The sequence below is a fragment of the Phyllostomus discolor genome, chromosome 11, assembly GCF_004126475.2.
Source record: "Phyllostomus discolor isolate MPI-MPIP mPhyDis1 chromosome 11, mPhyDis1.pri.v3, whole genome shotgun sequence".
Lineage (NCBI taxonomy): Eukaryota > Metazoa > Chordata > Mammalia > Chiroptera > Phyllostomidae > Phyllostomus > Phyllostomus discolor.
In genome coordinates this window covers 67,008,860-67,026,388 of record NC_040913.2, presented here as the reverse complement: position 1 = coordinate 67,026,388, position 17,529 = coordinate 67,008,860, and the positions used below count along the sequence as shown (strand labels likewise).

Here is a 17,529-nt window from a genome sequence, read left to right as displayed (position 1 = left end):
GCCTTTGGGTGAGGATTAAAAAAAAAAAAGTCAGGTGTTGTCTTGGTGATCTCCACCAGCGCCTGTGTCCCTGCACGGGGCCCTGGTGGGACCTGCTGGGCCAGGCTGGGGGGGCCGGGCTGAGGAAGTGGGGGTCTGACGAACAGGAAGAGGTTGGCTGGGAAACTCTCCTGTAGACAGAGGTTGACAGTGCTGAGTTAATTTTGTTCTTAGTTGTCATGTTTTTTTTTCTTTTAAGATTTTTTAAATTTACTTTTAGAGAGGAAGGGAAGGAGAAAGAGAGGAACAGAAACATCAATGTGTGGTTGCCTTTCAAGCGCCCCCTACTGGGGACCTGGCCCACAACCCAGGCATGTGCCCTGACTGGGAATTGAACCAGTGATCCTTTTGTTTGAAGGCCGGCGCTCCATCCATTGAGCCACACCAGCCAGGACTAGTTTTCCATTTTATCTGTTTATTTCTGAAAGGGGATCTCCGTGTGTTCTGCTTCTTTATGTTTTCAATCTTCAGAATTGGGAAAATTTCTAGAATTTTGTGTAAAACGGTTATCTGTCACCTGTTGTCCTAGAGTTAGCCACCACTTAGCTAATCAGGGGGCATGTGAGGACAGGTTTGTGGGGTGGAGACAAGCGAGGAAAAAATCTGGGCCATTCAGTGGCTCGGGCCTTAGCTGGAGAAGCTCACTTTGCTGTCACTGATTTTTTGCTGTCATTGGGAGAACTGCTGCTTAGGCCCACAGGTGTCCCCTTGGCATGGCTGGGGCAGGACAGGGGTCCTCGCAGTACCCTCTCCTTCCTTCCTGACTGCGGTCAGCCGGGACCTTGGTGTGAGGGCTGCAGGTGCTCACGGCCCGGGAAGGGCAGCCAGGCTCTCCGGGGGCGACTCAAACCACAACCAGGGCCGAGCCCGCCCTGGGCCCCGAGACGGAGCCCAGCACTTCACCAGGTGGGGTTTGGTGCATTGCAGACCGTCTTCTGTTTCCGCCTTTTGAATAATTCTGCTATTAATTTCTCTGCAGATATGAACAGGACCTTCCCAGACAACGTAAAATTCCGCAAGAGCGCAGACCCCTGTTTACAAAAGACCCTGTACAATGTGCTCTTGGCCTACGGGCACCACAACCGGGGTGTGGGGTACTGCCAGGTAAGCCCCCAGGAAGGTGAACACCATCGACGCCCCACAAACTTACAATGGACACACCTCCAGGTGTACATTAAGTATTCTTTATTAATGTAGTTCATAAACTCCCTAAGTTATAACACCTGCACAGACTGTGACTTCAAATATTCGCCAGTTACAGAGGTAGTGAAACTTCTATTTAATGACTTCTTTCGGTGTCAGACTGCGGTGAGAGGGGGTGAAGGCGGGAAGTTGGGAAGCAGGTAGAAGTGACTTAAATGAACACAGGGCTGTATCTTCTAGGACAAAAAGTAAATGAAGAGCACCTTATTGCCCCGGTGCATATTGTGTGTGTGTGGGGTGGAGGGGGGAAGTGTTCCTTCAAGGTTGTTTTTGGAAGTCAGATCTTCCCTGTAATTAAAGGTAACAGTATGCTCCATCACCTGCCACCTTGTCGCCTTGTTTTGGATTTGCTGTGTGAAGCACTCGTGAGGTAGGGGAGAGTCATTTCTCATTTCTCTGTGAAACGGCCCCAGCCTAGAGTGTATCAGAGGGACACTCTTATTCATGACGGGGAATGCAAGAAGAGCCTGAGTTAGGAGCAGCCGCAGCTGTGCCCTCTGTGGGTGCTGCATGTGATACAGCCGCACCGCCTTTGAGACGGGCTGGTTCAGGCTCCGAGCTCGCTGGAGGCTGGTGAGGCCCAAGCCGCCAGATGTGCCAGCCAGGGTGTTGGCAGGAGCTGCCGCTTCCTGTTGCGGGGAATGCTGCTTGTCGCCATAGCTGCAAGCAGGAGCCCACGGCTGTCACGGGAAGAGAGTGGCTTTCCCGTCCCTGAGGCTGCATGCTTCTCATGCCGCCAGAGCCTGAGGCTTGTCCCAAGGTTTCCTGAGAGGAAGGTGAGTAAACCCTGTCGTGTGGTGGGAAGTGTGCCTCTAACAGTCACGGGTTCCGGAAGATGCTCGCAAAGGCCAGGGAGCCGCGAGCGTTCGGGCCCTTAGGGAGGTTTGAACACACGGCTGTGCAGCAGGGGTGCTCTGGGAATTTGCGTTCCTGAGTGGTCAGCGTGTGGCGAGGCTCTGGGCTCCACAGAGGAACAGGGGAGAAATGGGGCGAGGAGAGAGGCAGATCACTTACAGAAGACCAGCAGCAGAGACACATCAGAGTCACTACTCGCATTCACCTGAATAATTCATCAGGTTCCCATTGCTCTGTCACCCGGAGGCGGTGCCTTCAGAAAGACGCAGCTGGGATGGGCCCATTTTTCCCATATGGAATTCCTGTCTTTCTTGGCTTTTATGGCTGCCATTAACTTGTCCTGGAACAAGGACTCCGCCCTTTGGAGATGGGGAAGCAGGATGGCTGAGAAATTGTCCTAAGATCATTCTAGTTACTGTTCTTGTGGGTTAAAAAAATAGCTTAAAAAAACCCACACAATTTTAAATACTAGCATGATGTGAAAACTACTGGCTTTGGGGGCCCTGGCCAGGTAGGTCAGTTGGTTAGAGCATTGTCCCAATACACGAAGGAGTCGAACTTCAATCTCCTGTCAGGGCATGTACAAGAATCAACCCATGAGCATAAATAAGTGGGACAACAAATCAATGTTTCACTACATGTTGGCTTTTGGAATGTGTGTTGGCTTTTGGAGTATGTGTGCACGCACACACACACACACACACACACACACACACACGTACGTTGTGCTAGCTTCCCGGGACTGCCATGACAAAGCTCCATAAGCTGAGAGGCGTGACCACCAGAAACTGTTTCTCAGTTCTGGAGTTCAGAAGTCTGAGATCAAGGTGTCGTCGGGGCTGGTTCCTCCTCAGGCCGTGAGGGAATCTGTGCCCGGCCTGTCCCCTGGTGCCTGGTGGTCTCTGGCACTCCTGGGCATTCCTGGGCTTTTAGACATATCGCCCAGTCTCTGCCTTCCTCTTCACACGGTGCTCTCCCTGTGTGGTGTTTCTGTGTCCCCATTTATCTTGTTGGTTGACAAGAGTTGGATTTCCCCCTTACTATTAGAGAAATACATACTTATTTTAGAAAATATAGGCATGCCAAAAAGAAAATAGAAATTGTTTGAAACCTAGTCACCCAGAGATGACCCTAAGTCACTGTTGATAAGCACCCACCCTCTGCGCTCTGCCCCGCGTGGAGCTGACTCTGTCAGATGAGAGTCACGTCTTTCAGGTATTGTAGCCGCATCTGCCCTCTGGCAAGTGTTCGAGAGAATTTCTCGACAGTCTCAATCACAAGGATCTCTTTCAACATCCCCGGGTGTCGGGCCACGTTCCTTTGTGGATTTCATGAAATGTGGTTACTGGTATAGTTCCCCTCTGATATAGTCTCACGCTATTAATTAAAAAAAAAATCGAAAGTTTTATTTATCATAAGGTAACCATTAGTTGAAGAGTCTTTGATTTTAGTATTCTAAGGCAGTATTCAGAAGAGTTTCTTTCAGTCACTGTCCTTCCTTCTCTTGTAGGCTTGACTAAACGCATTACTAGACGTCAGAGCCTTGGTATCTCCAAAGTGGTACTAAAAGGTCATTCGAGAATTTCGGAAGTTTTAGGGAAATGCAAAGTTAGTAGTTAGCAGCCCAACAACTACAGAATCTTACGGTGTTTTAAAACTCGACATGAATTTCTGTTTCTTATTTTTCTAATTCCAGGGAATGAATTTTATAGCGGGATACCTGATTCTTATCACAAAGAATGAAGAAGAATCCTTTTGGCTGTTAGATGCTCTTGTCGGGAGGATACTGCCTGGTATGTTGAACATCCCCGCTGTTTGCCTTTCACTGTCTGGTTTCCAGTGTTACCAAAATGATCCAGCTGACCAGCCAAGATTTGATGAAACTATTACTGAGTTGCTTGGGAGTTGAGATTAACAGTCTTTTTGTAATGAAGTTAAAGAGAAGAAAAATGTTTAAGATGATCAGCTGCAGCTAGCGCAGCCAGTGGTTATTTTGGCGTCTTAGAGCTGGAATCCGGCCGAGACCGTGTGCTGAGCTCGCCTGCTCCTCAGTCTGTACCGTCCGTGTTGAGACTTGCGGGGCCTTAGTGTGTCCTGGGATCGCGGCGGAGTCTGTGAGAGCTTCCCTCAGCTACGCGCGTGTGTCTGTTAGTGAGTTCGTGAATGGCGGTAAGACACAAATAATTGTCAGCTGTTATTACTGTTATTAAGATGAGGGTCATTGTTTTCATACTTTTCTACCTTTCTATTTATTAATGACTATTGTTTTGATTAATAAGTGATTTTTAAATAAACATCCACCGGTTTGGGTGATGCACGGCATGGACTGTGAGCTGCAGAGTAGGCCCGCTTCAGGAGGAGAAGTGGCAGAGCCGTCCCGGTGGGGCAGGACTTGATGGTGGGGATCGGTCCCAGTGAGCCTGGCACTAGTCCTGAAAGACGAGCACAGTTTCGAAATCCTCCTGACAGGTGGACAGGGAGGTCGGGGGCCTCCCACGGCAGGGAGCCCTGGGTTGCTCATGTTTTCTGTGTCTGACTCTGATTTTCTTTGTACTCCTCCCTCTCTCACACGTGCCTGGGCCAGGCTAGACCCACCCCAGGACAGCTCCCAGGGACCTCCCTGGGGAGCTGGCTCCCATCTCCAGAAGCTCCGTGCTGAAGACATGTGCTCACAGCACATTCAGGTCCCATGCTACACTGCGCCTACGTTCTCATTTAATCCTCAGAACTACCGGACCACACAGGCCCAGCTATGACATCGATTTCACAGAGGAGGACACTTAAAGCCCGAGTCCCACAGCTGTCTGCGGCAGACCTGGGTTCACATGCATGGCTCTGTGACTCTAAGACCTTGGCACGGAAGAGTGACCCTGAGCGGTGCCGTTAAAGAAAGGGGGAATCTGGGAAGATAGAGGGGACTGGGGGCGCTCCTCATGCTCTGGTGCTGCCGTTAACGAGGGCTCAGGAGTGGGTGTGCAGAGGCCAGGGGAACAAAGCTGCCCATGAGGAAAGGAAAGGAAAGGTGGAGAGGTCCTGAGCACAAGAGGAGAGCCCAGAGGCGGAGAGGATGCGAGCAGGCCCAGCTTCCACGTGAAGGCCCGAACTGCAGCGATGGGGAACTTACAAGGAAGAGGGAGTCAAAACTTTCCAGATGAAATATTGACAGAGCTCTGTATCATGTTCACTGTTTGCTTCAGTTATGTCCTCAGACTAATTGCAACGACTGTTTATATCCATGATCGGTTCAGTTCTGGGGGTGTGGGAAACATCAGTGAACCAGACACAGAAGGTCCTGCCTTGTGGAGTGCCCGTTGCAGGAAAGAGGTCGAACAGTGAGCAGCAGCAACCACAACCCAACCCATAATAAATAGGTAAACGACGTAGTGTTCATGCTCACATGCACAGACCCAGCAAAATGCCCCAAGACTAAAAATTTACCCCTCTAAGTGGAGGGCAAGGAAAGACCTAAGAAAGGGGCTGGCAATTGATAATTTATTAAGAGAAATTTACATTTGAGTCATGTCTTTGGTGGCTGCAAATGGGTCCCTGTGCCCCTCGGCAGGTGGCAGAGAATTCCACAGGGTGGAAGGGGGAGTGGTCTCAGGTGCTGGTACAGGAATGCCTCCAGGCACAGGAAGTTACTTTACATGCTTGACCAGGTCAGGGCAGCAGCCTGTTCCAGGGGCCAGCACTTGGTAGGAGGCCAGGGAGGGGAACTGATTTATATCAGGGTGAATGTCGGTTGTGATCAGACGGCCTCCAAAGACGGTTTGCAGAAAGCAGCCTCCGTTCTGGCCTGAGTCCAGCGTGAGGGACAGAGAGCGGTCATGATGGAACAGTCTCTCCTCCACGGTTAGTAAACCAAATTTAGCTGATTAAATTTGAAGATATAGTTGGCTTTATTAAATGATTCATTAATCAAGCAACAACTCAGCTAATAAGTAGATACTCTGAGGGGTTATACAGGATGGAAGGTTTTTATAGAAAGGAGGCAGGATAAAGAAATCATCAGCAAGGAAAAAAATGAAAGTCCATTAAAGGAAGGTGAGCATTCAGGTGATGATGGCTTCTCATTGGCTGAGCTGTGACGTTTCCATTGTCTAGGCTTGTTGCTGGGTAGAAGGAAAACCTTCCTTCCTCCTGCTGGGTATTAAAGTGGTAAAGAGTTGAGGTCTGCAGTTGAGGTCTTCCAGTTTGGGGTGGTTGACCTCATGTGGTGGGGTGTGATAGCTCTCTCTACAGGCCTTCCCAACTCAAATTTTAGTTGAGGTTTCCTTTAAATTTCACAATAGATTACTAGCAGGTGATAAGTGCTTACCTGGAAAAGTGAAAAAGCAAAACTCCAGATTGCTCCTGAACTGTCGTGTCCTGTCATTATCAGGTTAAGTCGGAGTAAACTGTAGTGCCATCAGGTCTTGATTTCAAAAATGAAAGAAAACATCAAAACAAAAATGCCAGGACTGCGAGGAAAGAAAAAGGGATTATCCTTGTCATTGCAGCTCTCCACGTGCAGAGAGGCAGCCGTGTGTCCTGTAATTATAAGGACGACTTGAGAGCAAAGCCAAGCCAAGAAGGCTTGAAAGAAGGATCCTGGAGATTTACTACAATGCTGTGGCGATTAAAATCGTGTGCCATTAGCTTACTGAGGCACACATAGAAAAGGGGCCAGACATCAGTTCATCTACTGATCTGTTAATCTATTAGGATCTATGTGGGATTAATGGAGAAAAAAAAAAGATTATTTGAACTATCATTTGGTGACAATTGACTATTTATCTGAAATAAGATGAAGTTAGATCCTTATTTCTATTCCACATGGAGCCAGACTTTTGTGAAAAAGAAAATAGGCGTTTTACAAAGTAGGAAACTCGAATGGCCAACGAAGTTAAGAAGAGATGACCGAGCTCTGCTGTGAGCCAGGAAATGCAGACTTAAGGAACAATGAAGTAGGGTGTCGAAGCCAGAGTAGCCGCCGGATGACCACCATTCTAGGCAAGTGACACCCCAATTCAGAGCAGGTGAAATGGGATAAAAGTCGGTGTTGGAACTAAAGGCCGGCCACGCTGTTACAGACCTCTCCCGAAGGAGGTCTCAGAGGCAGAGTCACTGAGTTCTGTACGAAGTCACAGAACTCCTGGTCTTGTGCACGCCTCACCGGCCTCCCGTCCGGCCGCCTGAGCCCTCCGCAGGCACCGCCACCTCTAGGAGCACTGCTGTGTCGTGAACAGTCACTCAGATAAGTTTTACTCAAGGGATTTCACTTTTACACGTGAAGGCCTCTTGCGGTCCCAAGTCAGCAAAACGCTAGCAAACAATGTCCACGCAAGCTAAACTTACCCTCCATACACCCACACCCAGAAATCTCTCCTGCACAGACTCCTGTGGCAGGAGTGGCTTCTCGGGAACCGGTGGTGGCTCTCCTGATTAGTCACCACACAAACCAAGGTGTTCGGTGAAAGGGTACAAGAGAAAGAGCAGATTCACTTCCTGGATGGAAGAGAGGATTCCTGAGCCTTGAAGAGAAGCCAGGCAGGGACCAGGCTCTGACTCCCTGGTGCTAATGGTGCCTGTCTGACTTTAAGAAGTGGAAGGGAGAGCACCATTCCACTTTAATTGCATCAAACGATGAATCAGTGCAGCAATGAACTGACAATATATTGGCGTCCCGAAAAGCTGGTCAGACCTGTTTTCCTTTGAAACACAGGGAAACCTGTTGCTAATTGCTCCTCACAGAAATAACCCAGCTCAAGCTAGAGGGTGTGGCTGAGGTGGGGACTGATAAAGCACAGTCTGTGGGGTGAGGTTCAGAGCCCCTGTGGAGCAGAGCTGGGACAGGGTGAGGACCACTGGACTACTTGCCTCTGCTGCACCTGAGTGTGCGAGTCAAGGGTTCTCTTGATTAACTTACCTGTAGGGTGTCCCCCACAGTATTCCATGGCTTGCTTTTGCACAGGCAGATACTGCCTCCGTGGGCTGAAGAGCATCAGTTTTGGAGTTAGACTACACAGGCTTGAATCCCAGCTGTACCCCACTCATGTAGCAATAATCACGGGTGCGTTTTAAATCTGTGCACCCCACCCCTGCAGCAGCAGCAGCACCCACCCCTGAGACAGCACCCCTGCACCTCTCCTGCCCGTCCCAGCACCATTTAGCCTTTAGATGTTCTGGCAGAGCCATTAATTAGGTTGTCTGCAAAGATGAATGTCCACAGGAGAGGCATAACTAGGGGCCTCAGAGAGGCGAGGCCAGCTCAGGGGCCACAGGGATCTCTCTCTTCCTGTGCACAGCGGAATGTTGGCATGATGGTGCTCTTCTGCTGGGACCATGGTTAGGGCAATGCTGCAGGTGGGGCCTACTATCATCGTGGTTGTCTGGCCTTCCAATGCTCAAAGGCAGAATGCACTGAGGAGGGAAAGTAGATACAGAGGGTTTCAGTGATCTTCTCCTGGGGACTGGTTCAGGCCTGTGGCGGTCTGGGTGTGACTTTGACATCTATTTTTGGCAGCTGCCGTAAGCTCTCTCCGTAATCAAGGACAAGGTCGTGCTGTACTCACAGCTTGAATGTCCTTCTTGGAAAATCCTCTTATCTCCCCTGAACTTAAACCTGGTCCCCCGGAGTCAGTGCAGTTGGGTTGGCCCTCAGGACAGTCAAGAAAGGAGAACAGAGAATCTTTGCTTCTTTCTCCCACTTGGACCAGACCATGGCTGAATTAAAAAGAAAAAGGAGCAAATGACTGAGTTTCAAGAAATAGATGCAAAATAAATATATGAAAGGAAAGCATTTTTTTAAATCCCTGGTATTTTATAACTGACTTGGCTTCTATTAAATTATTTTCAGTGTACTTTAGTCTTGAACATAGTTTATTGAAGCTTGCTCTTTGAAAATTAGCATCATGACTGAGATATTGTGTCAGCATTCATAATGACTGTTTAATTGACAAGACTGGCTTGTTCCTTTGCCATGGTGAGGGACCGAGCTGTGACGGGGTGCAAAGCATGGGTGCCCTGAAAGCAGGGGAGCAGCCCCTGGCAGTCCCGCCTTCAGGCAGGATGTGCAGCAGGGGTGAAGGCGGGGAGAGCGAATGGTGCAGCGGTTAACTTACATTGCACAACAAAAGGCAAGTTAATAGCCGTGCCTTCCTGAAGGGAAGAGGGCTGCCGCCCAGTACGTGACTCTGAGAATGTGTGGTGACTCCTGATGTGGGGGTTGGGGTGGGGGGGAGCTCATACAGCACCTTCATGAGAGGCAAGGGTCGGATGCCCACCCCAGATGCCCCTGTGTTCGTGGCAACTCCTGCCCTGACTAAACATGGCAGCCAAAAAAGGGCAAAAGGCAAAATAGGGGAACTGACAAAATAGGCCAACACTAATGTGCCATAGGATGGGCAGGATATAATATTGCAATAGAAAGCTATGGGCTGACCTTTAAGTGAGGGTGGGCTGCAGGTTAGGAGGAGAGAGAACCACGAGGTCAGCAGTGAGAGAGGAAATCTGCCTGGAGAAGGCGGCGACAGAGCTGATGGGACTGCGGGGGCCCGCCTAGCCACCCAGACTAGTGAACAATGCTTGAAGCCGAACTGCGGCCCGGAATGCTGAGTTGCAGACTTCTTCTCTGGAAGATGTGCAGAGAAGTCACTCTCTGGGACGTGTGCCCCTGGGACTGCACTGCGATCCAGCGCAGCACGGCACATGCTTTGCTGAACCACTACGTGAAGGCTGAGAACAGTGCACCCCAAATCCCAAAGAGAAAAGCTGCTGTGCAAAAATGGCAACTCTGAAACCCACAAGTACACATTCCAAAAAGGATGGGAATCTGTTTGCATGACCAGCTAATGTAATGGACAGATAAGAGTATGGGGAACTTCTGGGCATGGTTTTGGCTTGTAGCCTTTTGGGGAGCAAGGGAAGTTCTGCATCTTGTGGGAGAAGAGGGCTCTGAGCAGGAGTGCTCTCAGCACCCCCCAAGGTTGGAGCCCTATTATAATAAAAACCTGTTTCCTTCAACAGTAATTGCTGGGCCCTGTGCATAAGGCGCCAGGTGGCCAAGCCCTAGTTTGCTCGGTAACAAAACCGCAGGTGGGTAGCAGAACGAGATGCTGTGTTTGACTCTGCAGAATGTGGCACAGTTTCCTATTTTATTATATGGATCACTTAACTAGATTTTTATACCCGAAATAAAGCATTCAAATGTATTATAATACATGGCACTAACAAGCTAGGAAGTTTTTGGGCAAGGCAGATGTCGTTTCAAAAGTTGGACATGCTGTTGGAAGCGTAGGTCTGTCTGCCCGTGGAGCGTGTGGTCGCAGGGCCGCAGGGGCTGCCGGCTGCCAGCCGGAGCCCGGGCCCTCTGATGGCAGAGGCAGAGCAACCAGGAGCCGCCTCGGCAGGTGCTGCTTTCCGTGTTTCGACAGCCCGGGGCCCCCAAGCCACTAAACTAGAGGAAAAGAAATTTCTCCAGGTGAAGTTGTCGGCTGTCTTTGGAAAAGACTTTAGACTTAACATTGCCTCTGCCTTTCTGTATTCAGAGAGGTGGGGATGTTTGGCTCCTTCTAGAATATCTGGTAAATATAATGAAGTGTCCTCCGTCCTCAAGTTGGAGAAAGCATGGAGGATTCCTTGAGTCTTCAGCCAGGAGAACCCTCGCCCAGCAGCTCTAGGTGTAAGACGTTCCCTGCACACCTGAACACACACCAGCATCTGAGCGCCTGTCCGCCAGGGGCCGGTGAAGTGGGTTATGGTCTATCCCTGCGCAGGCGCCTCGCAGCAGAGGGCAGGCCATGTCCGTGAGGGTGTGCAGAGGTATCAGGGGACTTTAAAGGGGTGTCTGACAGGGTGCTGTCTGCAGGATTCGTCAGTGTGTTGGGTGGTATTACAGGTACAGAGCAGGCCCATCCAACTACTTAGTGATGATTGGTCACCTATGGGGATGACTTTGACTTATCACCTCATGGTCTCCTGTAATGTCCAGATTTATTGTATGCATGTATCATCTTCGTAACAAAAAAAAGAAAGAAATAAAAAACACAACAGTAACAAAGGGAGAGCGCATCCTGTGCTCAGAGGGACCCGGGGTGCTTCGGGCGTTGCCACGATACTGGAGAGGCCACCGTGGCCGAGGCAGCCACAGTTGCAACCTCAAGTCTAGCCTATCAAGGTCACATATTTCACCACCCAGCTGTGGGATTAGAAATCTGTGATTTAGGCCAATTTTTTTTAAATGTGTTTTATGACACTACTTGTGTCCCTGCACGGCCCCCTCCGGGGAGGTGGTGGGTGCAGGGGGGCGATGTAGAGGGACCACCGGCCTGGAGCCCCACCCCTTCCTTCCTGTGACCGTGGGGGTGCCACCATGGCACCTCGTGGGCATCGGGGCCAGGTCTGCCCGCACCTGCTCCCTCTTCCTGCATGGCCAGGCCATGGGCCACCTGCACCTGGCAGCTTCCCTTGCTCCTGGGACGGAGCTCACGGTCAGGCAGTACCGTCCATGCGGCTCCAGGGGCCCCCGTGCCTGCTCCTCCTGCCCCCAAAGCCTCCCTTAGCTCGGGGCGGGCAGAGCCACTGGGGCTGCTGGGCTCTCCCTCAGTCTGGATGACAGGGAGAGGCCACTGCCACCTGCAGATTTTTAAGGTTTTATTTTTATTGTGATAAAATACACATAACATCACCTTTACAATCTTAATGTTTTTAAGTGTACAGTTCAGCGGCATCAAGCACACTCACACTGTTGTGTAACCCCCCCACCTGTCTCTAGAATTGTCTGTGAAACTCTGTCCCCATTAGATAGCCACCCTGTCCCCTGCTCCACCCCTGGCTCCCACCATCCTACTTTCTGCCTCTGATGTCGACGGTCTAGGCACGTCACACAGTATTTGTCCCTTTGGGGCTGACCGACTTCACTTGGCATGGTGTCCTCCAGGTTCATCCGTATTGTAGCGCATGTCAGTTTCCCTCCTTTTCAGGGCTAGCAGGATTCCATCGTCTGTGTATATGCCACATTTCGTTTACCCATCTCATCACCTGCAGGCAGACTCTTGGTTGTGTCCACCTTCTGGCTGTTGTGAATAACACTGCTAAGAATATGTGTGTGAAAATACCCCTTCATTCTGCCAGCAAATTTTAACCGATGCCCAGCAGGACTTCACTGTCCAGAGCCCCCAGAGGCCTCAGGGCCCCTGCTTTGGGAGTCACTCCCAGGAGTCCCTTCGTTCACCCAGCGTGGCGTCTCGCCCTGCGTCCACCCTCTAACCTCGCCCTCCTCTCCCTGGAAAGGATCCAACATGGACAGCCCCATTCTCCTTCCCTGGCTCAGGGGAGAGCGAGGGACGAGGCTGCCGGGGACTGTGGTTTCTAGAATAGTGATGCACGTTTCTGGGTTTCTCCCCTTGCACCCGTGGCAGATTATTACAGCCCCGAGATGCTGGGCCTGAAGACAGACCAGGAGGTCCTGGGGGAGCTGGTGAGGACCAAGCTGCCAGCAGTGGCGGCCCTGATGGATGGGCACGGCGTCCTGTGGACGCTGGTCGTGTCGCGCTGGTTCATCTGCCTCTTTGTGGACATCCTGCCTGTGGAGGTGAGTGTGTTGCACGTCTCGCTGGGACCAGGGCTGGCTCAGGTCACCAGGCAGCGATGTGCCATCTCTCTGTTTTCTCTGCAGACAGTACTGCGAATCTGGGATTGTTTGTTCAATGAAGGCTCGAAGATTATCTTCCGGGTGGCTCTCACCCTGATTAAACAACATCAGGCTTTTATTTTGGAAGCCACCAGTTTTGCAGACATTTGTGAAAAGTTCAAGGAGATCACCAAAGGGAGTTTTGTGACTGAATGTCACACCTTCATGCAGGTGAGTGTCTGGGTGTGCTCAGCCTGTGCTTTGCTCTGCTGTTCCACCTGCCTGGCCGGGGAGGTGACTGTCCTGGCTTTGCCCAGCTGTCCGCCTGGCAAAGCACCTGTCCCTGCGTTTCCCCTGGGCCTCTGCCTCAGCTGGGGCCCTTCACCCTGCACTGTCTCAAGCCCCTTCCAGGCCCATCCTCTCCTGGAGCCTAAGGCCTGCCGGCAGATGCGTGGGGGCCACCTACCTGGAGTCCAGTGGCTGCTGCCCCTCCTCCTGTGCCACCAGCCATGGAGTGGCTTGCCCCAAGGTGGGCAGGGTCCAGTGCCAATGGGACGCCCCATAGGGGTGGTCCAGGTTCACCGGGATGGAAGCATCAAGGGTACGAGTACACACCTTGTCTAATCCGGACTTCAGTTTCTCTGGGCCTGGGAGCCCAGGAGGTGGCAGAGCTCTGTGAGGTCTGAAGCCCCCGCCCCACAAGCCGGCTGCCTGTGTACCTGGTCTCAGAGGCTTTCCTGAGGACCCCGTGTGCAGCAGGTCTCCTGTTTGTCCTGATTGTCCTGTTTGTCCTAGGGCTCAGGCTTGCAGGCTGTGCAAGTGGCTCAGACCTGCTGAAGGAATGAAGTGGGAGCTGCATTCAACAGGCCTTCTGAGGAGGCCTCGGAGCTAGGACAGGCTTAGGCTGGGAAGGCAGGTTTTAGGTGGGCTAGTGGGAAGAGGGGCGAGCTAGAAGCAGAGCCCAAAGCCTGAACAGCCTTCGTGGGAGGTGCTGCATGCTAGTGCCCATGCGGCCTTCATCTAGAGAGCCCGGCCCACCTGGCCCTTCACCTTTCCGTTTGATATGGTTACAAATTCAAAGGAGGTGGCAAAGGGCATGCTGGCTCCATCCACAAGGCACAGTATTTAGATGCCTGGAAGGCCAGGTGCTTCTCTGAACCTCCCTGGGTGGCAGCCAGCACCTTGCTGGGCTGCTGTGCCTGGAAGCAACTCAGGGACAGCCTTCTAGTGGCTGGGACCATCTTGGAAAATATCCAGGGCCCTGAGCCAGACAGTGCATGACTTGAGCTTTCCCCACGCCACTGTGGAGGTGAAGCGTGGAAGCAGGACAGCTCCGGGGAGGGAGAGAAAACCCAGGCTGCTGTCCCGAGGTTACACCCGGAAGGGGGTTCTGTTCCACCTGGCCTCAGAAGACGACCTGTGTAGGTGCTGTGGTGAGGACTAGTGGCCACGAGGGCCACGTGCGTCCTCTAGGCGTGTGGGCTGGCTTGGGCGCTGACACTGCAGCTGGTATCAGGCCCTGCTCACCTGCCAGCAGCCTCAATAAAGAGCAGGTAGTGACGGATGGGCAATGTCAGAAACCTGCGACTGATTCCTTTGAGGCTTGTCAGGCAGAGCTGGACCCTGTTACAGAATGCCTCCCCCAGAGGGTAACTTCTCCACCCGTGGAAGTCTTCATGCTGGTTGGTGGCCTCTTGGGGAGAACGTGATAGGGGAGTTCAAGCAGCAGATGGCAGGATCCTGCTTCTCCCAGGCCTCATGTATATGAGTGTGTGATTGTGCGTTGAGGAGTCTGCAGGAGCCAGACGCTAAACTCGGGCATAATCACAGCTTGCCCTCGTGGGTACGCCCTAGCTGGCAGGTCTTATGATTCCTTTTAGACTCAGGTTCCTCATTTACACAAGGGAGATGACAGGAGGTCCTGCATCCTAGGATGGTTCAGGGTATTTCATTTGTTTGAATGAGATGTCATTCCCAGGCCATAAAATTCACCCTCTTTTTAAAACAGATTTTATCTATTTACTTTTAGAGACAGGGGAGGGGAGGGAAAAAGGGAAATGCCAATGTGAGAAACATGGATCGCTTGCCTCTCCCAGGCCCCCAACTGGGGACCTGGCCTACAACCCAGGCATGTGCTCTGACTGGGAATTGAACTGGCAGCCTCTCGGTTTGCGGGACACCGCCCAATCCACTGAGCCGCACTAGTCAGGATAAAATGCACCCTTTTAACACGTACAGTTCAGAGGTCCAGTTCCATTATTTACTTCCAGATCATTTTCATCGCCCCAAAAGGGAGTCCCATACCTGCCCTGCTTCCATCCCCGGGCAGCCGTCTCTAAGGATTAGTTTCCTCTTCTGCACCTTTCATGGAGGCGGAATCAGTGTGTGCGGCTTTCTGTGCTGGCTTCCTTCACTCAGTGTGCTGCTTTCCGGGTTTTTAGCTCTAACTGGTGTCATGTCAGTGTTCAGCAGAGTACCTTGCCTACGGTGAGTGCTAGTGTTTACACAGTGCGGGAGGCAGCAAGGCAACTGCTTCCCCCCCGGGCCTGTAGCAGGTGGGCAGGCTGCCCACGGCGGGGCTTTGCCTGTGTTATAGCACAAAGGCGCTCTGGGCCTTGTGAGCTCGGTGGGCGTGAGGGAAGCAGAGGATCATGAGGACACTGCGTGGGTTCCGAGAGTCTACTCACATTGAAATAAAAATGCTGTGTATCGGTGCACAGGATAGATGTAGCCATTCAAGGGAAGCTGGCAGGGAAACAGCCCTCGTACAGTGAGTCTCGTTTTCTCAGTTTCTCTACAAAACTGTATTTCTGTGGTGAGAGCACAGCGACTGCGGTCCCCGAGTCAAGCCCCTCTGCAATCCTACACAAGACCCCTGGGATTTCCCGGAGAATGAAAAGTGGTGTCATATTGGAACTCAGGGCAACATTGATGGGACGAAGACAGTTAACGCTAACATCCTGGCACATTTCAGTGGATCTGATCTGCTTCCCACTTTTCAGGGACGTGGACAGTTGTGTAAACGCTCTACCCTGACCTCAGGTGCTGTGTATTATGAAACTCTGGAAGAAGTTTCCTTCTGAAATGCAATTTCTTTCTTTCTTTTTTTAAAGATTTTATTTATTTATTTTTAGAGAGGGGAAGGGAGAAAGAGGAGAGAAACATCAATGTGTGGTTGTCTCTCATGTGGCCCCCACTGGGGACCTGGCCCGCAACTCAGGCATGTGCCCTACTGGGAATTGAACCTGGGGACCCTTTGGTTCGCAGACCCACACCCAGTCCACTAGGCCGCACCAGCCAGGGCTGAAATGCAATTTCTTAAAAACGAACAAACTTTTAAATGACTAGCCTTTACACTGGCCTAATTTATAACCATGAATTTCTCCGCAGTAACTGCCCAAATGATTATTCAATTATGCATGAAAGATGCAATGGCACATCTGCCAGCCTGCAATGCTTGTTGTCATGGGCCCCACAGCTGTGGCTGCCTGCCTGCTGGCTCTCTGCTCTCCCTGCCTCCCTGAGACTCCACCTTTTCGCTTCTTTGGGAAGTTTTCTTTTATTAGATATGAATCTGAGCCCTGGCTGGCGTGGCTCAGTGGATTGAGTGTGGACTGCGAAATCAAAGTATTGCAGGTTCGATTCCCAGCCAGGGCACATGCCAGGGTTGCAGGCCATGGCCCCCAGCAACCGCACATTCATGTTTCTTTCTTTTTCTCCCTCCCTTCCCTCTCTAAAAATAAATAAATAAATCTAAAAAAAAAAAAAGAAAAAGATGTTGGCAAACCGTGGTTCTGATAAGGGTTAATGTCTGAAATGCATCAGGAACCCCTTGGGGCGGAGGGCTGTCTTCCCTCGAAGTGCAGCAGGTCACGGGTCTCTCCAGCATCCGCCTGCCACGGCCTAGCCTTCAACAGGGGACGGTTACAGTGGAAACTTGTTTGGTTTGTAAACCGATTCCATTTCTCTTCCAGAAAATATTCTCCGAGCCAGGCAGCTTGTCCATGACCACCATCGCCAGGCTTCGAGAGAGCTGCCGGGCCAAGCTGCTGGCGCAGGGGTGAGGCGGAAGTCCCGCCCTCCGCACTGACCACGAGGCTTCATTCCCAGAGTTGACCAATTTTTACTACTTTCCTTTTAGTGCTGTAAATACTTGATGTCTCTACATTTCGGTCATGAATTTTTTAAGAGTGATTTAAAATCACATTTTCTGCAACGGATGAGCTATGAAGTCCAATTTCTACAGATATATTTTTACCCCAAACAATAATATATAAAATGTGAAATGTGTTTGTATTTAATAATAAAGTATGCCAACACTCACGAGTTTGTGATCGCTAGCTTGCCAGCCAACTGGAAGTGAAAACCAAACAGTAAACTCCCATTATTGTTACTAATGCCAATGAAATACTAGTCTGTTCCTTTCTGTGGCAGAGCATTTACCTTCACGTGAGGTTTGTCTACGTACAAAGTGATTTCTCTTCAAAAGGTAATTTTTAAAACTGATTTTAAAATTGTGTCAGATGAAGAATGAGTCTGATTTGGGGCTGGGAGTGCTTGATGCAGCCATCTCTTCCCAGACCCCTGGGGGGAAAAGGCACACCCAGTGCGGGCCTCCTCCTCTCTGGGTTTCAGGACTGACACGAACCTCCCACCCAGACCCCTGATCCCACCTCCCTACCCTGAGCCCCCCGAGGAGCCTCATTGCCTGGGCAGGCTGAGCCTTGCATGAGACAGGCAAAGGCAATGGGGAGACGGGTGCACACAGGCAGGAGTCCTATGGGAACAGGGCAGATGGGAGACATTCGGGCACACTTAAG

General features: G+C 51.2%; 1 protein-coding gene across 2 annotated transcripts in view; it reads left to right on the top strand.

The window, feature by feature from the left end:
- GRTP1 (growth hormone regulated TBC protein 1) overlaps positions 1–17,030 on the top strand; it is a 28,824-nt gene extending 11,794 nt beyond the window's left edge. For both annotated transcript variants that reach the window (XM_036011493.1, XM_028526609.2), the window contains 5 exons: positions 1,019–1,143; positions 3,794–3,890; positions 12,498–12,670; positions 12,755–12,940; positions 16,684–17,030. In XM_036011493.1, coding sequence (XP_035867386.1) covers positions 1,019–1,143; positions 3,794–3,890; positions 12,498–12,670; positions 12,755–12,940; positions 16,684–16,773 — 671 coding nt within the window. In that variant the 3' untranslated portion in view covers positions 16,774–17,030. The remainder of the gene's footprint in view (positions 1–1,018; positions 1,144–3,793; positions 3,891–12,497; positions 12,671–12,754; positions 12,941–16,683) is intronic.
- The last annotated feature ends 499 nt before the right edge of the window (positions 17,031–17,529 follow it).